The sequence below is a fragment of the Parasteatoda tepidariorum genome, chromosome 2 (genome assembly GCF_043381705.1).
Source record: "Parasteatoda tepidariorum isolate YZ-2023 chromosome 2, CAS_Ptep_4.0, whole genome shotgun sequence".
NCBI lineage: Eukaryota > Metazoa > Arthropoda > Arachnida > Araneae > Theridiidae > Parasteatoda > Parasteatoda tepidariorum.
Window position 1 is genome coordinate 19164132 of NC_092205.1, and position 26459 is coordinate 19190590.

At 31.1% G+C, this 26459-nt stretch overlaps 1 protein-coding gene across 4 annotated transcripts in view; it reads right to left on the minus strand.

Moving 5' to 3' along the window:
• The window catches only part of LOC107439415 (uncharacterized), a 246436-nt gene that overhangs the window by 23534 nt on the left and 196443 nt on the right, over positions 1-26459 (minus strand). For all 4 annotated transcript variants that reach the window (XM_071177247.1, XM_016052005.4, XM_043045221.2 and 1 more), the window contains exons 2-3: positions 18274-18389; positions 11004-11270 (exon numbers count right to left, since the gene is read on the minus strand). In XM_071177247.1, coding sequence (XP_071033348.1) covers positions 11004-11270; positions 18274-18355 — 349 coding nt within the window. In that variant the 5' untranslated portion in view covers positions 18356-18389. The remainder of the gene's footprint in view (positions 1-11003; positions 11271-18273; positions 18390-26459) is intronic.

A 26459-nucleotide genomic window follows, 5' to 3' on the forward strand; every position in this document is an offset into this window, starting at 1 on the left:
GAGGGAACATGCCTGTTTCTTCACTGGTTAGAAGTTGTTTTTTGTCTTTTAAACAGAATTTTGATGCATAATATGACTAAAAGTACAATAAAATTAAAAAATTTCTTCTATTTTCCTTAACTGGGAAAAGAACCCAGTAAAGAAACACTTATTCTTTCACTGGTTTTTCATCGTTTGGTGATCCAGTGAAGGAACATGCCTGTTCCTTCACTGATTAGAAGTTGTTTTTTGTCTTTTAAACAGAATTTTGATGCATAATATGACTAAAAGTACAAGAAAATTAAAAAATTTCTTTTATTTTCATTAACTGGGGGAAAAAAACAGTAAAGGAATACTTGTTCCTTCACTGGTTTTTCATCGTTTAGTGATCCAGTGAATAAACACCCCCTTATCTCAGTACTTGATTATGCTATGGTGCTTTAAAAATAATGAAACGTAACTTCAATAACTATATTTTGATTTCTCTTTTTCACAGTGAGAAAAATAAGACTATTACATGCAATTAATTCCACTTCAAACATATAGATACAAACACTCACCTTATAATTTTTTCATCGAAATAAGGTGTTGCAGAGATAATAACAAATTCAAAAATTTTTCCAGAGAAGTCTATTTGACCAGGCAATCCAAAACATTGCTAGATGACTTCCTATTGTTTGGCAGTAAGCTATTGTTACCAATCAATCTAAAGAAAAACTTTCAAATTCTAATTTTTAATCAATATATATGAAATGTTCCTTCACTGGATAGTGTTCCCTCACTCGTTGGTTTACCCTAATTAAGTGAAAACAATAACAATAATATTTTATTAAACCCTAGACGGGTTTTAATGACACATGGCACACTTTCAACCAGCCAAGTTATGTGGCAGAGATTGTAAAAACAGGTACTATGCCAGGAACTATGTCAGGAACGTTCATACATCATAAAAGACTGATGGGCTGAAGGTTACAGGTACAATTTTTCTTCAAGCAATATAAGTCACAAATATATTTCATATACTGATTTGGATTTCTGGGAGATATTTCATATGATACATTATAAAACACTGATGAGCTAAAGGTGAAAAGTTCGATTTTTCTTCAGCCAATATTAGTCTCAAATATATTTCATATATTGATCTGGATTTCTGGGAGACTTTTCACATCATCAAAAACACAAATCCTTTCATTTCACATTGGAATCAAATACTTAGAAAGCACTAATTTTTTGCTAATAGTTTCAAGTTTTTATTCTTTTAACCTTATGTTTTCCTCAATAATTAGAGTAAATGGATTTGTATCATGTAGGTTTTTACCGTCACTGTCGTTTTATCCTGCCTTCTGTTAAAGATGGACGCCTGGTGACTGAGCGGTAGCGCTTCGTGCTGTCGTGCCACAAGTCCCTGTTTCGATCCTGGGGCCGGGCAAGGTTGACTCAGCCTTTTATCCCTTCAGTGGGTCGATAAATGAGTACCAAGCATGCTTGGGGACTAAACACTGGAGGTTCCGCGTTCGGCTGACCACCTGACCGGAACATCTGCTCCTGCACCACAGAGCCCAAGGTCAAGAAAACTGAGATGGGTACAGTAGGCCTTGGCCCTCATGNGTGTCCCCTTCAGACATCTCCAGAGAAGCCTTTGCTGCCAGGCTAAGGTTGTAAGATTCCACCCAAAACTCTCCATTTCCTCTGATGGGTACAATTTTGATCACCTTTCCATCGATGCTATAGTTGCCCGAGCCTTTCATCCACGGAATTCGCAGATGAAACTGTAAAGACAGGTTTTGGATGTCTGCATTCATATACTCCATGACAAAACCAGACATTCCTAGGGAAAAAAAGATACATTGGAAACAATCAGGAAAAAATGAAAACTGAGAAAATGACGAAAGTAATCCTTTGTGATATAGGACAATAACAGTAATATTTTATTAAACCCTAGACGGGTTTTAATGACACATGGCACATTTTCAACCAGCCAAGTTATGTGGCAGAGATTGTAAAAACAGCTACTATGTCAGGAACTATGTCAGGAACGTTCATACATCATAAAAGACTGATGGGTTGAAGGTTACAGGTTCAATTTTTCTTCAACCAATATAAGTCACAAATATATTTCATATATTGATTTGGATTTCTGGGAGATATTTCATATGATACATTATAAAACACTGATGGGCTAAAAGTGAAAAGTTCGATTTTTCTTCAACCAATATTAGTCTCAAATATATTTCATGTATTGATCTGGATTTCTGGGAGACTTTTCATATCATCAAAAACACAAATCCTTTCATTTCACATTGGAATCAAATGCTTAGAAAGCACTGATTTTTTACTAATAGTTTCAAGTTTTTATTCTTTTAACCTTATGTTTTCCTCAATAATTGGAGTAAATGGATTTGTATCATGTAGGTTTTTACCGTCACTGTCGTTTTATCCTGCCTTCTGTTAAAGATGGACGCCCGGTGGCTGAGCGGTAGCGCTTCGCGCTGTCGTGCCACAGGTCCCTGTTTCGATCCTGGGCCGGGCAAGGTTGACTCAGCCTTTTATCCCTTCAGTGGGTCGATAATTGAGTACCAAGCATGCTTGGGGACTAAACACTGGAGGTTCCGCGTTCGGCTGACCACCTGACCGGAACATCTGCTCCTGCACCACAGAGCCCAAGGTCAAGAAAACTGAGATGGGTACAGTAGGCCTTGGCCCTCATGGGCTGCCGCGCCGCTGAGTTTAGTTTAGTTCTGTTGAAGGTGATAGGAGAAAAATAAGAAGAACAGCGTTAAACCAAAGTGATGAGAAAGGTAAGAAGAACAAAAAACAAATTAAAGTGATGATGAGAGATTTGAAGAAGGAAAAAAATCAGAGAGAGCGAAATAGTATGAGAAGAAATCAAAGAGTTGAGAAAAGGGAAGACGAAGATGAGAAATATAAGAACGAAAATAAATCATAACGATTATCAGAGATAATGATTATCAAGGATATAAAAGATAAATGAAAGTGATGGACAAAAAAGGATAAAAATAAATCGAAGTGATGATCAGTGATAAAAAGAACAAAGAGAAAGAAAAAGAAAGATAAAAATAAATCAAAGAGAGAGAGAGACAAAAGGGAGTGAAGGATTGAACTAATTTAAGTAATATCTCTCAAATTTTGATATAAACTCAATGTGCTCAAAGAAAATTTTGTAATGTGTCTACGTTAAGCAAAATTACTGTTTAGTACACTTTTAACTGTTCTCTTATAAATATTAAATCAGAAATAAAAACATTTTAAATCCAATTCACTTAATACAGGTTGAAAAAAAATTTAATTCCAAACCACATATTTTTATCTGTCTTGAAAGTTTGAAAAGCACTTACAAGGCTGCAAAGTTTTGACTTCATTACAAAACAAGAATGACCACCCTATTCACAAGACTCGAATACTGTGAATTTTTTACTTGGTCCATCTTAGAGACAATGATTTAAGCTAAGGCACATAATACTTTGTCATCCCTAAAAATTCCTTGGACAAGGAACGTGGTACAAAAAATCAGCTAGTGAGTTGTGAACAAAGAATTTTGTGATACTTTTTCAGCTTTGCATAAAGGTCAAACAAGGTAAATTTAATTTTTTTTTTATAAATTTGTAATATTTATTTTAGAATTTAATTGTGATAGTTTAATAATCATTAAAATTATAGGTATGCAAGTATCCGAGTTGTTTCTTGTTACCATGCGTTATTTATTTATTATTATCAATTTTATTTATTAAAACAAATAAAATTGACTTAAATTTGTTCAGACTAACAAAATAAACCGAAAAGTGTAATAAACTAGCAATCAGTTTCTATTTACTAATTTTTCTTTTTTTAATTTTGAGTAAAAATGTGACACTTGGGCTTAATATCAATGGATTACGATAAAAAGTGCATATGAATTTTTTTTTCACAACATTAATACATAAAAGAAAATTTTGTTGCTCGTGGTTTCTGGTTTCTACGTTACTATTAGCAGTACAGTAATAGTTTATTTTAATAAAATTCCATGCAACATAAATAAATGAAAGTTTTAAGAAAAAAAATAAAATAGTTCATCATAGTATATTTTTACTAAAATAGTATGTCATACTTTACTTCTTTACAAGACCTGCTATCTGAACTATAAGGATTGTAGTGTGCTTCTTAAAAAAGAGTATAATATTATATATACATATACAAAATATCAAGTGTCTGAACTTTCATAAGCATCAAAGCTGAAACAAACTGGGCTATAAGTTGGGCAGAACTCAAAGGTAAAAAGCGAATAGTTCAAATCAACAAACAAAGTGTTCTACATTATGCTTAAATGTGCTTATGCTTGTTCAATAACAATAATTTAATTCGTTTCTATTTTAATTCTCCGAAAAAATAAGTATTAGTCCTGCTGTTACACATTTTATGTATTATAAAAAAAGTGTGCTTGAGGATCAGAAGAAAGCGTTGATGACAGTTATGAAGTACGTAATATTGAAAGAATGCAAATGATATCTGTCATCATATATGCTGTTTTTTGAAAGCATGATTCTGTTAGTTTTTTTCTGTTAGTTTTTCCAGTCAATGTCATTTATTAACATTCTTTATTCCAATAACTGACTCTAGTGTAGAATCTGGGGCCCCTTGGTATGGCGATAATTTTTGTTCAGTTTTGTTGAAATCTCATTTCTGGTTACCATAATATGGTTTGCAGTCTTTTCTTTCAATGACGTCACCTTTGGGTAACCAAACTTTTGTTTACCTTTATGTGATTGAATCCTGGTTTATATACATATATATTCTAATTTATTCGCGAATCCCCAAAAATGAGTGGGATCGCCTATTGCGAACTATTACCCAATAACTTATTATTGACTGTAAATTTTACATTTTTAAAGACGATATTGTTTCAAAATTTTTAATAATTCATTTATCTTTTTAAAATTTCAAGCGAAAACACGCTTCAAATGGCCTTTAATGAGCAGCGAGGGAAGAATGCATGGTTTGCATAGCAATCTTAGGGGTTGGGGAGTGCCAGTGAACAGGGGGCGTGGCCCGCAGGTCGATTCGAATCAATAAAATTAGTTCACTTTGATTCGAATTATTTGCAAGTTGGGGATTCGAGTCACCGAATCAGTACCCAACTCTAAAGAAGAGCAAAAATACTTCTCTAAAGCAGATAGTAGAATTCTTTACCAAAAAATAATAATATGCTTCACTAAAACAGTGTAAAGTAAAGCCTGCTAAGCTGATCACCTCTGTAAGTTGATCAATTGTCCACGTCAATTTTAATGATCAAATAAGAAAAGATAAAAACAATTGGCAATTTTAGCTTGATTAGCGAAAACCAAACTGGTAAAAACAAATTACTCTTATTATAAGTCGGCGACTTGCCTCAGTGGATCAAATTGTTGCTCAAATTGTTGCCGGGGTTGATACAAGACAATTGTTACAAGGGTCAACTTACACAGATTTTGTTATGAAATGCTTAAATAAAGAGCCTAGCGTGCTTTTCTAAAACTGTAGCATATTTTTAAAAGAAGTGCACTACGATTTCATGCTATCAACCAGTGATTACGATTTTGTTAATGTGGAACATCAATCCTTTTGCAATAACATCAAGATTTTACCACCACTGAGGAAAGTTAGTCTCACGTCAAGTAACAACTTTGTCCGTAATATAAAAAAAAACACAATAGTTACGAATCAATTTTCTGTTGTCTTAATTTATTCCGTAGAGTTTTTTTTTTCCTTTACAAAAAAAGTATTATTTACAATTTATTTGATGTTTTATATTACTAACTATTGTTCTACTTCAAAAGAGAAACTGCTCGAGAAGGAATTAATGTTCATTATTTAGAAATTAGCTATGTTGAAACAAAACTATAGTCTCAGATAATTATAATGCCTTCGTTAATCCGAACTACATAATTTTCTGCAATGTTTATTTGAAAAACCTTCCACATTTTTTCAAGTTCGGTTAAAAACTATTATATCAGAAGTTCTTTTGCTAATTCATTCCAAGAGATACATTTTAAGTCTTACTTAACCTAATATTAACCACTTTAACTATACTACTTCTTATTTCATTACCATTATTCTTCCACAGTAGCCAAACATTATCTCAAACGACGCCTTTAATTTGGAGACGGGAGGAAATAATTACAGCCTTGGCTGTTTCTAGCTATAATGGTGAACCACGAAGTAAGAAATTGCCAAGCACGAGCAGACAGCAAAAAAAAAGTGTAACAAAAAATTCCAAAAGTTTCGCCAATCAGGTCACGCGAAAAAATGCTTCCTTTCACGTGGAAGACTTTGACATAGCAGTTCAAGCTTTAGTTGTGCCATGCATGCCAAATGCGCCAAACCACTCTCGCCCTGGTATTGACTAAATTATGATTAAATATTCGGTTGGCGTACTTGAGCATCAGTTCTCCCAGAAATAGCTGCATTTATTTTATGTAGATAAAGCCGGTATCTTGAACGGAAACAGAGAAAAAATGTCGCGTGTCAAGATAGAATTTATATTTCTTTATTTTTTTATTGTTCAAGATAAAGGGGGGGGGGTGAGCATCCATGGAATTTATTTCTTCCAGACAGCCAATAAAATTAAATAATGCTCCATTCAAGAGGGGTTGAGTAAGTTTTATTTGAGAAAGAAAACTTCGAAAAAAGCGATTTAATGTCGCTTCAGGCTTTAAAAAATTATACGATACTTTGAAGCACATATATATAGATATATTCTTTTCAAACTGTTCTTTAAATCGTTTATGAAGCTTTGACAAAAATAGCTTCTATCTCACACTACTCCCTTTTGATGTATACAGGATTTTAGGGGTTTAGAAACCCAGCGTACCCCCAGGAAAAATTCTTTTTGTAAAGATAATCGAAGAAATCTGAACTCGGGAGCAAAAGCTGAATTTGTTTCTTCCCGTTGGCAACAACAATGCCTCAAATTACATTAAAATATGAATACTTGAGTAACTCATAATATATGAGTAATATGTCACACAGCAAGAACTCTATAAAGTTCAAGGATCACGTTACAAGGTGACGAAATACGTGATAATGTTTATATAAATTGATCTAATGAGTGTACAATTGTAATCCTTTTCGTTCATCAAGAAGAAAAGAACAATAAAATATAAAAGATTTTGCTAATTTAAGAATACGTACTTAAAGGAAACATTTCTTATCACCAGCAATATTCATTTCGGCATGTTAATAAAATTATTCTGATTCTGAAACTAATACCACATTTCCTATGGTAATATATTTTATTTTATAACCGTCGTGGAACAACCGACCCAATTTTGGGTTTACGACTACTAATGTTCAACTCCTTAGCCTTGTAATTTTGAACGCCTAAACCATGACCCGTCTACCACTGAGGATATTTTAAGTGAACACTGTAGTCAGTACGAGCCGCGTGCGGATTTCGTATCGACCAGCTATCGCTGGGATTCGAACCCGGTTCACCTCATTAGGAAGCAAACGCTCTATCCCCTGAGCCATTACGGCTCTATGTGTGTTAATATATTAGGTACAACGGTACAACGTATTATCACGACATCGAAAGTACCTATCCACAATTAAGTATCAATCACGTCAAATAATTTGGAGATTTTTACGTTCCTTGAAAACAAAATTTTTGAGTTTAAAATATAAATATGTATACAACTATCATAAATTAAATTATTGTCCCTGCAATCTGAACTGTTAAATTTTCTGCAAATTCGATTTGCATGCTTGCAAAAGAAAAAGAGTGCATAAGGTGAGGTAGTAAGTGCCAATCATTAGGATAAAACTGTTAATTTTTATATATTTATTTTCAAACCAAGACTGAACTAGATCAGTTTCTTAAATATAACCTTTAAAGCTGCTTCACTATATTTAAACAGACAGTCACATATCCTCTACGTGGCCAGAGCAAAGGATTTTAAATTATTAGCCTGTAAATTTGCCAAAAATCAGAAGTATTCGCCAAATGCAAATCTCAAAAAAAATTTATGATTATTTTTTTTACTGTAGAAAACTATTTTACTGCAGTTCGTTTCAGGCTTATATTATTTGGACTCAATTCTAATTGGTTATGTGGCACATCTACCGAAAATTACTCTAATCGAATCAAAATATTATTTGTTTAGAAAAATGCCTTTTGGCATAATATTGAAGAACGAGTTAAATGTATATTTTTCTTTCCAGTGGAAAAATCATTTGGCAATACTTTTGCCAAAACACAATTTCATTCGCTAAATGTACGATTTTATCGCATTTGGCGAGGGGACAAATGTTCAGCGCGTGCCTTGCCTCTGTGTAAACCGTGGTTGAAACGTCTTCCACACTTAGTCCTTACTTCTGGTAATATCTGGACGATGCTAATGTACGAAAGGTTATACTCGCTTTAAAATAGGATTTATCACGTTTAAAAATTATTAGTGTCTTTCAATTTAGCTTTTAATAAATCCCAATTATATTTAAAATCTGAACTACTAATATTTTTATAAGTTAGACATATTTTTTTAACTTAGATCTTAGCTTTTATCTCTATTATAACCATACAATCAATGAAAACATTTAACACTAAATAGATTGAGCATTGATGTATACCTAGAAGACCTGAAGGGGCCAGTTTCACCATTACCATATTATTTGTGTGTAAATCAATTAGACATCCAAAAATATAATAATAAATAATTTAATAGGAACACATACACATTATAGACTTGATCATCGGAATTTCAGTGGTATTTTATTCGATTTGATTAACTAAAATATTTGATTAAATGGAACACGAGCCTTTCAATTATTCGTGTGTTGTGAATTTCTGCTTGGCCAACAGAGGGTGCTGTAATCATTCACAATAATTCTGATTTTGTATCACTTGTGTGGCAGGTAACGGATTGGTAAGGAAGGCTTATTAGGAAGCCTAACAAGTATCACACTATCATATTGTTTGTTTAGGTAATTAGATAGTTAGTTTCTTAAATAACTAAGTTTATTTTTTTCTATAAATAATAATAATAGGTATGTTGAAGCTTTCAATTTTGTTTAATGAAAGTAGGATAAACTTGTATATTCCAAAGGGTACCTTATACTCAAAACTGCCTAGAATTATGGGATACCGATCAAAAGGCATCAAAGGCCATTCGGGCCCCTTTCGTCATTCTAGGGATAAAGGTCTATATATACGTTTCTATAAGACTAACAGATGAATGCTTAAATCAGCACTAAATTGGATCAGATTCAACACTTTCAGTAAATTATGTTTCGAATAACAAACCAACAAAAAGGAGAGGACAGCCTTTTGGTGTAAAAATTTGAAACAAACGTTGCTTTTATTTAAAAACAATTATTACATTTTGTTGAATGATCTCAAAGGCATTTTACCATTACTTACAACCACAAAATCCAATTTCTGAAGACAAAGCTGCTAATGATGCTTCATATCTAATTTTATTTTGGCCTAGAACACCATTCGTATGAAACAAATGACAGATTGTTTTTTTTTTCCTTTCAAAAGTCTCTCTACATGGAATAAAAGCAACATTATTTACAACCCACTAACTTTACAAGTACCAACTAAGATAAATTCCTCAATATGTTTCATCTTATTCTTTTGTTTGCCATGGCAACTAGAACACGTTTCTTAATGTCGAAATATAAACGATTAACTTACTTTTTGTTCTGTTAATAGCATCCCTTAAATCACTAGAACTGATATGTTCACTGTTAGATTAAATTCAGATCATGAGTAAGCCTGTATACATATGGTTAGCGAATCAAGTATGGCCTTGGGCAAACAAACATAATAGTCTTTGAATCTTAACTTCTGATACCTACCATGCATTAGTTGTAAATGTCAAACATCAATATGATATGACTTATAAGTGGGATAAATTATTAATAATTGCGATAGTACTTAGAAAGGTCAAGAAATATCGTACTATTATCCTTATTTTAACTCTAGAAGGACGATCAAGGAATTAATTACTGTTATATTTATTTGGTTTATTTTAAAATAACTCTGGAAATGTTTTTAAAAATCTCAGAATTTTCATCTTTACAAGATGATATTAGTAAATGTATAAAGAAATGTAGTCTGAAATATTCGCTCGAGTAATGAAAAGCTCTATACAATGCATGGGCATTGTTGACGGGAGAGAGGTTTATGCCCCTCAATAATTAAAAATCTCTATAAGACCCCTTCAATGTTTCAGATCAATAAGGAAAACTTTCTTGAATTATTAACGATTTTAAATTCCTTAAAGTTAAAAAACAAGAAAGAGATAAAAATAATTCATCTTTTTACAGATATTTACCACATTTAAGAATTCTTTTGTTATGTGTAATTAAGAGAACTATTATGATTTGCATGTGACTCAAAAATTGGGCTTCTGCACCTCCCATGTGATATAGTTAAATAGATTTCGATAGAAGTTGTTTTAAATAGTATAATAAGTTAACCCTTAGCTTGCTTAAGTTTAATTAAGTCCTATTACGTAAGATTGAGTATGATATGGTCCATCAGGTTTATTTTGGTATGATGCAATCTCAAAGATTTGCTTAGGCTGGATAGCTTAAAAAAGTTTCAAGGAAAGTAAAAATAAAAAAAAGTTCCCTTTAGGTTCAAATGATGCATTTAAACAACGGCTTTTAATGAAAAATCCAAAAAACACAATCAACTGTCAAGGACAATCTGTAAAGTTAATATAAATTTTTCATTTATATTTCATTGAAAGCGTTATACCACGACAAACAAACCGATCGAAAAGTATCAAACGGAAATGAAGGTTGGTTGGAATTAACTTTTCATACCTAAAGGACCATTTTCACTGCATCCTTATTTCCTTCTGCGTGTGGGTGATTGTTTTATAACTACGTGTAAAATAAAAGCTCCTCTCTCAAGAAAGATTTTATAAGCCAGCGATCTCATGAATGAATCTGTTGCAAAAATAATGCGTGTTTACATTTAAAAAAAAAGTCAAACCTCTTTGTCAAATGTAGAAGAAAATCATATGAACCATGTGACTTACCTTCGACCACAACATCCGTGAAATTTCCATGCAAGCTGGCTTTGCTGTCTTCAACATCGACATTGAAAGGTTTCTTTGGTACGAAAGGATCCAGAACTGGGACCTTCAAGTCTGATATTCCTGTGAGCATATCTTCTCTGAAATTCTCAATAACTCCGATGAGAAATTCATTTATATCGATCTTCTTGGAAGATGCCGCCAAGAGAGGAGAAGGTTTCCCGTGTTTCCTACCAACATCCTTGTGCCAGCCATCCCTTCTGAACTCAACTGTAAAATGAAAATCATTTAATTGTTACGTGAGGAATTTAATTTTAGAAGCCCTTCACTAGATACTGAGCTGAAATCAAGCAATAACGTGTATATGTTACCGGTATTCTACAGAATGCCTGGGGATTGCATAGAATGCCTGAAACTAGTTAGCAATGCATGAAAAGATTCATATTTCACATATTTCCTAGGCATTCTATTGAATGCCAAGTGATATCCGGGAAAGTATGAAAGAGTTATCAGATTCTTTAATAAATAATCCCAAGAAACTGAAGAGGTAAGATATTACCTTGATTAAAAAGCTTCATTCGCTTCAAAGATATACAAATTGGAAAGAACGATCAACATGTTTCAAGCGATCCAAAACAGGCACCCATTTTCAAAACTTGTCAGAAGTAAATTAAAAGAAATTAAGCGACAATGGTTATAAATAAAGTGATTTGAAATGTAAACTGTAACGAAAAATGGAAAAATAAAGGTGAGAAGCAAAACTAGAAAAACCACGGTAGCCGAGAGAGAAAAAGAGGGAAAAAATGAACAAGAAAAACCATAGTGGTGGAAAGGAGTCCCTGATTTGTCTCACTTTTATTTTTCCATTTCTTCGTTGACAACTTTACACTTTATGTTTCAAATCAATTTTAAAGTCTTGAAAATGGGCGTCTGATTTGGAGCACTTGAAACATGTCAACTGATATTTCCAATTTGTATATTTTTGAAGCAAGTGAAGCTTTTAATCAAGTTATATCTCCGATTCATTTCAAATATAATGAAATGCAATTCATATTGTCATTCAATAATAGGTAAATAATCAATTTCTAATTTTTATATGAAACTTTTCCTTCCTTTAACAAGAAAGCAATAAATTTTTCTTTGTACAACTTTCATTTTCTTTGTGTATTTTAATTAAATTTGTTTAATGGCAATCTCATTATTTTTTCAGAATAACATTTCCGTTTTTGAGGAATGCACAGAGGGACCGAAAATGAATTACATAGCGTTTGTGAACGTCTTCGACCAAAAAATGTAGCAATAAATTTTTAACTTGTCGCAATTATTTTGATTTTTGTAAGCAATAATTGCACAAAACTGCGCAAGCTTAAATATTAATGGAAATATGGACATTTTTCATTTAAAAAAAACTAACTTTTTTGTCTTACATTTTTTTTGCTGTAACTTTAAAAATGTTCAATAGCATTAAACAAAATATTTAGGACAATTTATTATAATTTTTTTAATAAAATTTGAAAAACATTCGTCCAAAACTGTGCAATATATAAATAATTAAAGTAGTTCTTTTATACTGCTCAAAAAAAATTTAATTTTTTTTTTCATAATTTCTTAGAGAATCTTATTTGGCAACTAATGAAAAAAGTCCGATTTGAATATCTAAAAAAAATGAAAAAGTTTCAAGCAATTTTCTTATATAGTTTTTGCACTTTTAAAAACAAAACTCAGAATAATAAGTGGTTTTCTACAAATATAAATTTGTATCATAAAATAAAATTAAATAACAAATGATAATACTTTACAATAAATATTCATACACCAAAATATGATTGTATAATGAAAAAAGACATGCAAAAGAAAAGACTCGTTTATAGGGAATGAGCCCCAATAATGGCATTGTCACCTTCAATAAATCTTTTTTAATAGTAAAAAAACAAAATTAGTGGAAAACTCCTGATTATTTTGAGCTTTTCTTTAAAAAGTACAAAAACAATTTAGAAAATTGCTTGAAGCTTTTTATGTTTTTTTAGATATTCAAATCGGTTTTTTGTTTCATTTGTTGCCAAATACAATTCACTACAGAATTAAGGAAAAACAATTTAAAATTTTTCCCATACATGAGCAGTTAAAAAGAATTATTTTAATTACATTTGCAACAAATTTTTCTCACATTTTAAAGCAATAATTTTGTCATTAATTCTAAATTGATCCAAAAATTCTGTTTAATTTTATTGAATACTTTTAAAGTTATAGCAAAAAAACGTAAAACAAAATGAAGAATTGGATAAATGGCCTTATCTCTATAAATATTTAAGATAGGTTTACGAAATTTTTTAAAATTACTACATTTATATGTAATAATGGCAACCAAAATAATTGCTGCAAGTTAGAAATGTATTGCTACATTTGTCACCATAGGGTGTTCAAAAACACTATTTTCCGTTTGCAATTTATTTCCATTCCCTCAAACATCGAAAAGATTTAAACTGAATTGATAAATATATGAGAAATTGCATGATCAAAAACACTATTTTTCGTTTGTAATTTATTTCCATTCCCTCAAACATCGAAAAGATTTAAACTGAATTGATAAATATGAGAAATTGCATGATCTAATCACTTGCATGATCAAAAACACTATTTTTCGTTTGTAATTTATTTCCATTCCGTCAAACATCGAAAAGATTTAAACTGAATTGATAAATATGAGAAATTGCATGATCTAATCACTTGCATGATCAAAAACACTATTTTTCGTTTATAATTTATTTCCATTCCCTCAAACATCGAAAAGATTTATACTGAATTGATAAATATGAGAAATTGCATGATCTAATCACCTCAGAAGTCATATAATTATTCTTTAAGCATTTCTTGAGAAATGGGAAAAAATTTATTAGTATAGAAGTGTTTCCATTATTTTACTTACTCCCTGTTTGTTTTTAACTATAACGAGTTTTCTAATTATAGTTATAGTAATTAAGGCAGTGATTACTGTTTAGTGCACGTGACAGGAAAAATAGAAGTTCTTAATGGGTAAAACATTCAGAAATCCCGCTTTTACCTCCTTGAAAAACATCCATATACCCTGAATGAAGAATAACATTAACTAAGCTCTTGGGTTGTCTCTCTAGTCTCAAGAATCATTAATTTCTGGGCTTGGCTCATTAATATTTTTTATTAAATTACTTTCCTCCAAAGTTTTTAAAAAACGCTGGAGTTACAGAAAATGAAACAATAAGTAAAATATTTGTATAAATATGGGTTTTAAATAATAGATTCAGTCTCCGGAATGGAGCTGTGAGTCATAATATTCTTAAAAATAAACATCAGAAGTAAAAAAATAAATAAATAAAAGCTATCAAGCGACAGGAGCAGAATATTTTTACCATTTTAATATTTAAAGTTGAACTTCAACACTAAACATAATAAGTTCCCCAGGTTAATTGAACTCATGAATTATTTTAATTATTTTTTCCATTTTCATAATTTTTTTTAATTAATTAATATTTTAATACAAATTATTGTAATATAAATTATTTTATTCTAATTCATAATTTGTTATAATTATTTTTTATAAGAACATACATATTCCGTAGAAGTTATAAATTATGCGGAACGAAAAAATTATAAATGAACAACTATAGTGCTCTACTTTTTTATAGTTATTTAGAGTTTTAAAAAAAAATGTTTTAAAATTATATTTTAGACTGAAATTTTTAGAAAAAAGAATGCTTTCAATTTTCTAACCTGAGCATAATCCATCAAACAAAATAAGGAAAAGTAAAATTTCATTCTAAAAATCGAATTTTCCATGAAAGGGCTTTCTGTTTCGATGAACACGTTCTAGTTCCCATAAAAGTATTTTTCTGAACCAATTTTTAAAAAAAGAAAAAATTATAATAAATTGAAATCGAAATAAATTCAGTAAAAAGTGGTTTACCGCCACTTTCTTCGAATGCAAAGTGAAGTTCATTTTTATCGTTTTCTTCTTCTCTCTCCAAATATGAACCTCTTGAGAAAAAAAGAGGGGGGGATTTTTGGTCGTCACCCTTTTTCCCGAATCAACGAAAAGCTACTTCGCAAAGACTTATGGGTATTTAATAAATGGATATCCACAGAAGTGTCCGAAAAGATTTATGGTCAACCCTACTCGATGTGCCACGAAGGAAATTCGTGGTTGGACTCATCATTCAAACTAAGTACTATCACGAACAATATATGAAAAAAAGGCCGGAAAACAGAATAAAAAGGAAAAATTCTAGAACATTCGTATAATCTGCTTAGCTTGTCTGGGATGTTTAGAATAAAAAAATGAAATAATGAAAATAGAATGTTCGTGGTTTTTGGTTAAGCTAAATATTGTTTTATTTTCATAGAACAAATTTATAAATCCCATTCTTCGAAAGTTACAACCGATTTAGTTGAAAAATGCGTTCAGTAAGAACATACACTGTCCATTTTCAAAAATTCTTCCGGAAAATATAAAATTCAGGTAAAAACATTCAAGAAAAACATGTATAGCGTCCTTTTATATTATTTGGAATATTTCGATAGTGTAAGATTGATTTATTTCAGTGACATAATTCAAGCGATTATGTTGAACCTTAAAACTTAGTTTTGCAGTTCGTTTAAAAATCCTTTTTTAATTTAAAAAGAAATGTCAGATTTAACGATGTTAGATTTCGAGTTATTTTTGACTCATTGAAGCATTTTACGTACTTAAAATTAGCGTTAACGATTAAAAACAAAATAGACTTTTTCACAAAGGCTATTTAAATGGATTTTAATGTACTATATTGAGAGAAATCTTATTATAGAACTTTCCTAATCCATTTAAATAAGAGAAATGAACTAATATAAAGAGTAATATTAATTCTATCCATTATATAGGTATGGTAATCCGTAATCACTTGGTAACCCTCGTATAAAGTAAGAGTGGTTATTAAAGAATATCCTGAATTTGAAGACTTTATTGAGAGACAGCGATAACATGCAAAAAGATAAATTAAATGAAGAAGATGGAAAACTGAGCAATTTTTCCCTGGTCACGAAACATGAAAATTTTCCAAATTATTGATTATCTGGTTCAATTCTTTAAATTTAAAAATATAATGTTCTTTTTAGTTTGTTTTCAAAAACTTCTTTTACAAATAACTTCTCGGCAAGGAAACAAACATCTTCATCAAACAGTTAACAGTTTTTATGACGTTTTTGGTATTGATAAAAAATGAAAATATAGCTGTCATAATTTTTAAAATCTAATTATTTTGCGAAATATACATTATAATTTAACAATATTTTTTCTTATAATAGGTACTTTGAATTAAAATAAATTTTAAAAGTAAGCTATTACTAAATAATAGTAAGCTTATAATAGTATAAGCTTCTACTATATTGGACAATATTTGGTAAATTTTTATCCCTTAAATAATATTTTAAGTTTTTATTTTTCCTGTTTATATACCTTTACTAAATGATTGCCTTTAAAAATAATTTTATTGCGTTTAATGACAATGAAAAATTAGAAGAAGGGTAAAAAATTCGATTCAAGTACGATACGGTGCAAGAAAAAACTTTGAACCCAATAAACAAAACGATCCAATTTTTAGGCCAGTTTTATGGCAAATAAAGAGCGATAATAATTAATGTCTCAGGACGAAGATGCTTATTTCCCTTTTTATGTATTTTGATTTCTCCATGAAACATGCATAAAAACTTAATTTTTTAAAACTGTTCAACTCATTCCCTTCAATATTTCGATTTTTCTTTTCATTTAAATTCATGCAATTTAAATTGCATAAAAATTTGTATACCTTTCAACTCCAGAAAAATGCCACCCTTTTTAAAATAATTTTAATAATAAATAATTTTAATTAAAAAAATTTGGGGATAATTCATTTTGAAATTGGGAGTAAAAAGTTTGTGATTCGCGTTCTCGAGATATGAAAAATATGCAAAACGAGAGAAATCAACGTTAGGGAATACTATTTTTTCCCGCTACCTTTAGGATTAGGATTTTCGTTTGACCATAAATTCTATTGGGATCATATATTCCAGAATTAAAATCTGTTGAGATAAAGGTGGGTTTACTCAGGGAAAGTGCGTATTTTTGTTACTCAAAACATCGTATACACTAATTAATTGTCATACTAAGGGGGTCAGGGAACTAGTCTTGCATCAGAAAGGTTCTGCGTTCGAACCCCGGTCAAGGCATGGATGTTCTGAATTCTTTGCACAATCTGTCCTTACTGTGGGAGCAACGCTGGCTCACGTAATATGGTGCCCTGAAAAAGTGGCCAACAAACCTGCCCTTCAGATTCCTGTATGACGAAAGGTCATTCTCCAGGTGGGCATTAGGGAAAAAATATTGTTAAGGCCCACAAAGTTCTAGTACGTGAAAATCCGATCATTGAATTGCTATTAAATTGCATCGCTTCACTGACTCTGTTCATTTATTCAAACACTTGTAAAAACTGAAATTAAAAAAAAACTGAGCTTATTATTAAGTGAGAAAAAGTTGAAAACTCTCACACTTTAAACAATAAAAAAAAAAAGAATTAAAATCATCAGCAGCAAAAAAAAAATTTTTTAACCACCGTTATCCGTTTAGAATACCTTGTTAATAACCGGCTTAAAGCTTTTTCTTTAAATATAGAGATAAACTGATTTTAGATTATTTTTATTCCTTCTTTGCTCTTATTGACTTCAATAACTATTTGTCCGCATTTCCTATCTCTATATAATTTGTGACCCCAAATATGCATACTTTTATTAACTCATATTTCATAAATATTTATGCATTAATATAGGTTTTTACAAAGCATCCTGCATATCCGTCTGAGATTCGAGTTTAAGAAATGACTGAAAATGCAATTTTTACATAATAAGTAACTTAGCAGAAAGTTAACTCATAAATGCAATAAAATATTTTTTAAATACGTTCAATTAACTTAGCTTAATTAACTTTCTAAAATTAGTTTTACTTATTATACAAAAAAAATTAAATATCAATTTTTAGTTGTTGTTTTTTTTTGTGCATATTGTTGGATATTTTTCGAGTGTATTCCTTCACATTTTGATCATGAAACTAAATAAACTAGACTCAAATAATAAGGTGTATGCCATAAAGGGTCGTGAACCAAATTTCTTACCTTTCTTATAATTTATCATTGTAATTAAAATCATATTTTTGCGTAGATAAGCACTTCGTAAATATATACAAACTTTAAAACAGATTAAAAAATTTGAAAGAAAAAAGTGTAAATGAACTTACGCCTTGAGGGATAGTTGGCACTAAAAGTTATAAGAAACACACCAGTAATAAGTGTAGTGAAAATTATTGTCTTTCCTTCCATTGTGAGTTTTTATATTTCCTTTGGGTATCCAATTCTGAAAGATAAAAAAGAAAACCTGATATCGTATATTTAACCAAAATAGAGTAAGAACCAAAGAAAAATAGTAGCAATTGTTAAACCATTTAAAAAAAGTAAATTTTTGACAAAATATTGTATTCAAATATCAGAAAGTTTCTTTTAATTGATTATATATGGTACCATTTACTATTAAGTAAAATTTTCCCGTATCACCGTTAACAGTAAGGAAAAAATTACCTAATAAGGTATGCGTTTTAGGTTTGAGTTTCTATTTTGCTTTTGTTAAGTGGAAATTTTCTTAAGTCTTGTTTTTGTTTAAAAAAATCGTACAAGTGACTTGAAAATAAATAATATACTCAAATCCAGGGTCTCAAAATCTTTAAAAAATTAAAAAAGTTTTGTTCAATGCAAAAGTTTATGTAACATTTGCTGCCATTTTCTATTGAGTAAATTAAGCATAACGTTCTCTTATACACTTTAAGGCAAAATATTACCTTATTCGGTATGCATTTTAGAGTAAAGTTCTCTTGGATTTTCTTAAAGTGTTACCAGTAAGAAAATCTTACAAGCGACCCCCCTGAAAGAATAATATGATCAAATTCAGAGTCTTGAAATTAAAAGAAAATGCTTTGTTTGATACCAAGGTATTACGTAACATTTGGTGTCATTTACTATTGACTAAAAATTTCTCTTATACAAATAACTATAAACACTAAAGCAAAATTTTAGCATCTTCATGCATTTTAGGGTTAAGTTTGTGTTTAATTTTTCTAAAATGTGAACAGCGGAGTTTATTTAAATAAAAAAACTGTGGGAAGACACTTTCCTTAGAATTTTAAACATAAATTTTAAATAAATGCATATAATTCCTTAACTTTTTTTACTTTAGAGCACCGTGAATCATATTTCTACAATTTCAGTCAAACAATAAAGAACATTATAGTCATTCACGAAATTCCATTGTTCTAAAGAATATTCCAGTCACTAAGAAACGTGATAAAATCGGTATGCAAGCGTAAGCGCAATAGCAACCATAAACCCTATGCACCTTAAAAAGTAGGGTAAAATTATATTATTGCGTATGCATATTAGGGTTAAGTTTTTATTTTGTTTCTATACATTTTGATCAATTAAAAAAAATCTTACAAGAGGCCCCGAAATAACTAATATACTCAAATCCAGGGTCTCGAAAGCCAAAAAAAAAAGTTTTGTTTGATACCCAGATTTTACATAACATTTTGGTGCCATTTAATGCTGAATAAAAATTTTCCTTATACACCACAAAAAGAAAAGCAAAATTTTAGCATGTTCATGCATCTTAGGGTTAAGTTGTTTTCTTCACTAAGAATGCGGCTTTAATTTTTTTTCCCGGAACTTTTTAGAATTCGAAACTTTTCATTACGACTTTTATTTTCTTCTTTTAAATTTTAAAAAAAAATGTTACTTAAGAAATTCTCTTTTTTGAAAGAAGCATTCTCTTCTGGCGCCTTCTTTAGAATATTAAATATAAATTTTAAATGAATGCATATGATTTCGAAACTTAATTTACTTTCGAGCACGGCATATCATGTTTCCACATTTTAAGCCAAACAGTAAAGAACATTATTACAGTCGCTTACGAAATTCCATTGTTCTAAAGAATATTCCAGTCACTAAGTAACGCAATAAGAACTTTTTTACCACTTAAAAGCCTTGAAAGGCTTCGTAATTTAGTAGTGTGCATTAAAATTGAAATAAACGTCGCAGAAAGTTGTATTTTCAAAATATTCCTTTTTATATATAACGTTAAATGAGAGGAAAAAGCTCTAAAAATATTCACATAAGACATTAGTTTTACGTGTTCAAGTGAATAATTTATTTTTCACCACTAATTAATTTGAGATTTGAAAGCTGTTTTTATGCTTGTTAAAAGGAAAAAAGCAAAAAAAATTTTAAAAAATTTTCAATTGTTGAAAAAAATTCTGCAAGGAAAAAGCTGAAATGTGAAAAATTTCGCTGAGAAAAACTCATCTTTATGCAATTAAGTGCTCCCAGATTCTGAAATATTCTACTGACCTATCCTTTTATTTATTGTTCTATTTCTTATTTATTTAAATTTTTTTTTTTTGGTTATAAGGGAAAAATTGACCCTTGAAAGGTTTTTTTTATTTAATTTTTAAATCTAGTAACTTAATTTTTCGTGTCAACTTTGTATAAAAAGAGACACTTGGTGTTGCCAGTGTCAAATAAAAAAATACTGAGAAATTAAGGAGATTTTAATTTAAATACATTTATAATTACAACAAATAACGAAAAATTCCTCTACGCCAGTATTCGATAAAACACTTCCTTTTTTAAGGATATTGTGCTCTCGAACAAAGTCAAATAGGCCGGAACAATTTTTTTCTTTGACACGAACGGAATAAGCGGGATAATGATAAAAAAAAATATTTTTTTACGAAGGAAAAACGCTAATACACTTAAACATAATGAGTAAAATATTATTCTGAATTTTATGTATCTTTAAAGCCGATCGATATAAGTGAAAAGTTTTATTCAGTAATGTTTGTAGAAGAAAATTTAACCTTGAAGCAGCATAAAATCTAAAGAAAGCCAGTAGTTGTAAAGTTCGAACTGAATGAATTGAGCGGCTCATATATTTAGAAGGGTTGATAATTTCCCATCATTTTTATAAGCCGCCAACTAGCAAAAAAGTTAAACCTAGACTGATTAGGATGGAGCTAGTGGAGTAGTCACATTGTACAAGTGTCAAAAATATAATGCAGTTGAATAGAATTCAGAAGAAGGCACTGGCTTACACTGTGCTGTCTACACAGTAAAAAAATTCCGGATCAAATTACGTTATAAAGTACCGGCACTTTGAGTGCGTCAATATCTATTTTTACTATAAAATATTAAACCGTAATTTTTACAGTGATATTTTTTTAATTAGAGTGATTAATTGATTTTTACTGATTCAGTGATTTTTTATGGCATATCAGATTTTTTGTTCCGTAACATATTCCAGTAAAAATAGATTTTACGGTAAAAAGTACTGGCACCTTAACTGTCGGTACTTTTTAACGTAATTTGATCCAAATTTTTTTACGGTGTAATTAAATATGATGATGATGATGAATACAGTAAGATTAGAATGGTCATTTGACGTGATAGTTGAGAGCAAATATATACGACCAGAAACGGTGAAAAAGCTTTGGTGGCTGAAAGTAAACATAATAAGACTACAGAGGTTATAATCAAAGAATTCTTAAGAATAAATTAAAAAGCATTAAAGGAAGCAAAAAAAGAATTAACACGAAGTTTCAGAAGGCAAGGAACGAGGACTTTTATTTCAACCTATGGGGAAATTAAACAACAAACATTTCAGCAACTTAAAACTGTATGAGCATTATTAATTAGAACAGTTGAGCAAGAACAATAAAAGAACAGCTAATAAGAACATTCAGCATATTTTCGTATTTTTCATATTTTCGTCGAAGTTATGCTAAATACTATATGCTAAATCGAAGAAATCGAAGTCTCTAGGTTAAAAAAAGTAAATAGGTTTTTGATCTTATGAAAATTATTTAGACAGATCATTTGTGACCTTTTTATTCTGGGCACAGCTCAAAATTCGCGTTTAAGAAAATTAAAATAGTTTCAAGATGCGTGTTTAAGAAAATGGACTCAGCTCAAAATAAGTATTTAAAACAACGGACACAGCTCAAAATAAGTATTTAAGACAACGGAGACAGCTCAAAATAAGTATTTAAGACAAAGGACACAGCTCAAAATGAGTATTTAAAAAAAATAAACATGTCTCAAAATGCGTATTTTAGAAAATGGACAGATAGCTATCTAACCCTTCAAGACATGTTGCAATTAGAAAGTCTTTATTTTTTCTTGTATAAATAGCTTAAAATGTAAAAAGTTCTAGGAAAGTTATTTTGGTATGAATATTATTCTAAGAAATCCAACATAATCCACGCATATAAGATTATTAAATTCAAGACTCAATTTGATGTATGTAATGGATATTTGCATTAAAATGGTTGTTTTTAAAGAAGAAAATTTTTACTCTGTTTAAACTTGTTTTAAAATGTAACTATGCACATGTTGAGTTAATATCTAATCCGTTCAATCGTGCAGGCTATGTCTTAAAGGGTTAAAAGGCTGGAATAGAAGCAGCATATCGAAGAGAAGAGAAAGAATGGAAATAGTACATTGTACAAGTACATTGTACATATAAGAACATTAATACCATGTACTGATAAGTACATTAAAAGTACATTTTATAACAAAGTTGTGTGTTCACAACAGCAATTTAATATCTTCGCTTACCTATCTGACGGATATATTAAATGCAATTTTTGAATGCATCACATTGTGCATGAAGCGGATCGTTAAATTCTAAATCATTTAACGAATATCTTTAATTGAAATTTATAATAGTATATTAATGTAATTTGAACCAAACAATAATGATTGTAAGTTGGTCACTAAGTTTAGGAAATAATTGAAATAAATTTATCATAAATGCAACGTAGATATACGGGACAATAAAGAATAACAATTCTCTTCATTTAAACTCTTAATTTAGTAAACAATCAAAATCACAAACGTAATAGTAAACAGTACACTGCTGTGCAAATTAAAAAACGACATAAACGCCTCACAGTAGGTTACGAGAAAAATGGCTTGACAACTATTTTCTTTCTATTGCTAATGCTTTGAAAGCTAAAATAGAATTTCAAAAAACTGGTAAAACAAAATTTAATTTTGAAAAAAAATTTCTTCGTTCTTGTTGACGTATACCTGTTTAGGCAGAGGGGGTGCGACTGCTTTTGTTTTCCAGTGGCGCCATCTAAGGCCAAGAATTCGACTTCTGCCATACCCATACGTCACACCCATACGAATGAATGGATGTATGATAGGGCGAACCTATTCATTCATCCACAGATCTTAATTTTGACCTGAATCAGAGAACGATCGATCTCTCGTCCAGTACCCCCAGAGGTATTGATTTGATATGGGAACATGGAGGACTTTTGCGACTCAACAGATTTAACGTGCATCAGTCACTTTACTACACGGGGAGTCTTCGAGCCCACGAACTCTCGAACATGGGCCCAACGCTTTACCGACCACGCTATCCCGGCCTGTAATTCCTTCGTTATAGGTAGCTTATCATACAAATATGATGAAAAATATATAAAAATTTCAATTTTGATTTTTTTTATTGCCTACGTCGATTTTTCTTACGCGCGCAAATGCAGATAAATACATAACTTTAATGACTTTTACCTTAATGAAAGCATAACCATAATGACTTTTATTAATTTTATGCTGATGACAACCAAAATAATATGAAAATCAATGTGGGAAAACTGAATTTTCCAGATCGCAAAAATGCACCGACATCAACGAAAAACAGTGTTAAGCCATAATGTTTTTCATGTTATTTATATAAATATTTCATACGTGTAAAAATATTTTTATATGTGTGTGCGATATTACCTTAAATTATTTTACACAATTTCAATAATTTATTTTTTAAAATTTGTTTCTTACATTATGAAACTTTTGCAAAAATATAAGTCAGAGTCAAGCTCTCAGGAAACTTCGGAGTCGGAATCGAACATTTCAACCACTGACTCCAAATTTCTGGTAAAAACTCTTAATTTATGTTGTTGTTGTTGTTAATTTACGTCGCACTAGAGCTGCACAATGGGCTATTGGCGACGGTCTGGGAAACATCCCGGAGGATGATCCGAAGACATGCCATCACAATTTTGATCCTCTGCGGAGGGGATGGCACCCCCGCTTCGGTAGCCCGACGACCTGCGCGCGAAGTCGAGCACTTTACGGTAGCACAGTTTAACGAGGACCAATACCGCACACCCTCGGTCCCTACGCCGACTGATCCAAGTGGTCACCCACCCGCTCACTGACCGTAGGATGCTTGACTTCGGTGATCTGCTGGGAACCGTGTCTTAACGATCAGTCCACTGCGGGACCTTAATTTATGTAGTCGACAATTTTTACGATTGTTGACTTTAAAACCATTTCACAGAAAAAAATGAGGTCAGAAGGTTTGAGAAAACGATTTCGAATGAAAAACATAACAAGAAATTAAATAATATTTCATACGTATAAAAATATTTTTATATGTGTGTGCGATATTATGTTATAATGATATTACACAATTTCAATAATTTGTTTTTTAAAAATTTGTTTCTTACATTATGAAACTTTTGCAAAAATATAAGTCGGAGTCGAGCTCTCAGGAAAATCCCAGGTCGGAATCGAACATTTCAACTACTGACTCCAAATTTCTGGTACAAACTCTAATTTATGCAGTCGACAATTTTTACTATTGTTGACTTTTAAAACCATTTCTCAGAAAAAATGATATCAGAAGATTTGAGAAAACGATTTCGAATAAAGAACACAACAAGAAATTAAATAAAGACATTCGACTTTATCCCTCGTTTTCTCGAGCTAATATCTATCTATCAAAAATATATTCGAAATCACGTTTTCACCCGTCATTTTCGGGGTATATCGAATAAAAATCAATCCTACTTATCATCGAACGAATATGTAAAGGATGGTATTCGATAGGAGACATCACCCTATCGAAGATGGAATTTTCAACTTCCGCAAGTGATCGTTTGCATAATAGGAAGGAAGATACACCACATCCTCCCCCTCCCTTCATCCTCACTACTTTTCGAATGGAAGAGCCTCCGAACTTTTCAAACACACTCAATGGTTTCCAGGAGAAGTGTTCTTTAAAGGGTGGGGCAAAGAAGGGCAAAAGGAGACGGAGAAAATTCTTGCATATGTATGAGGCGAATTGTTGTGGCGGCAGTAACGGTCAGACCAAACAACCCCTTCAAACGAACTATTTTTAGAAAAGTTGTGCAATGCTGTAGAAACTGTAAAATGTGAAGTGTTAAAGGTGTTTTAATAGACTACAAAAGTCACGTTCTCTGAGAAAGATAAACATTATTCAGTAATTTAGGAAAATTGCTGACTTAAAAGCTGCGCTAGGATACAAGATTTTAACTACTATCATTAGTTAACTTTATTGAGTTAACTTTTTTTATTCATTCATTTTCATTAACACAATTTTTCGTCGGTGATGATGGAATGTTGTATTCAAAATTTCTGTCATTTTCGACTAATTCGAACACTTGAGCCACGTTGGCTCAGGAGATGGAGCTTCCAATCAGGTGAACCGGGTTTGAATCCCAGCGATGGCTGGTCGATACGAATTTCGCATCCGGCTTGCACCGACCGCAGTGCTGACGTGAAATATCCTCAGTGGTTGACGGATCATGAGTTAGACTCCCCTTGCCGTCAGGCTAACAGTGGGAGGTTCTCGTGGTCTTCCTCTCCGTGTAACGCAAATTCGGGTTAGTCCCATCGAAAAAAAGTCCTCCATGAAGGAAAATTTCTTCCAATACTTGATACAGGAGTTCCCTTGTCGTCTGGATTGGGTTCAAAATTATGAGGTTACGAAGTTGAACATGAGAAGTCATAAACCTAAAAATTGGGTGGCTGTTCAACAACGGTTATAAAATAAAATAATTAGAACACTTGAACTAACATCAGTAATGATATCACATCGGAGATACGAAAAAATTAATGCATCTAATAAATTGTTTTATGGAATTTTTAAAAGAAACAATTTTTCCAAAGTATTCTAAAAGGAATACAAAATGATGGAATTTGGCATAAGAGAACCCATTCGCAACTGTGTAAGAACTACATAGTACAAGATGTAGTGAAATTCATTAAGATACAAAGATTAAAATGGTCAGGACACCTTCATCAGAATATGAGAAAATAAAAATGTCAAAAAAGTTTTCATGGCCAAATCATATTGTGTATGAGCCAGGGGAAGAACAAAGCTACGATATATTGATTACTTTGAACAGGGTTTTAAAATACTTAAAATATAGGACTATAAAACAAGGGCATTAGACAGATACAAATAGAAATATGTTCTTGTTGCGACAAATAGAAATCGGTTTTTGAGAAGGCTGTAATCCACACCGGGTTGCGTTTTTCCACTCGGGAGTTAAACGATCTGCTCCCC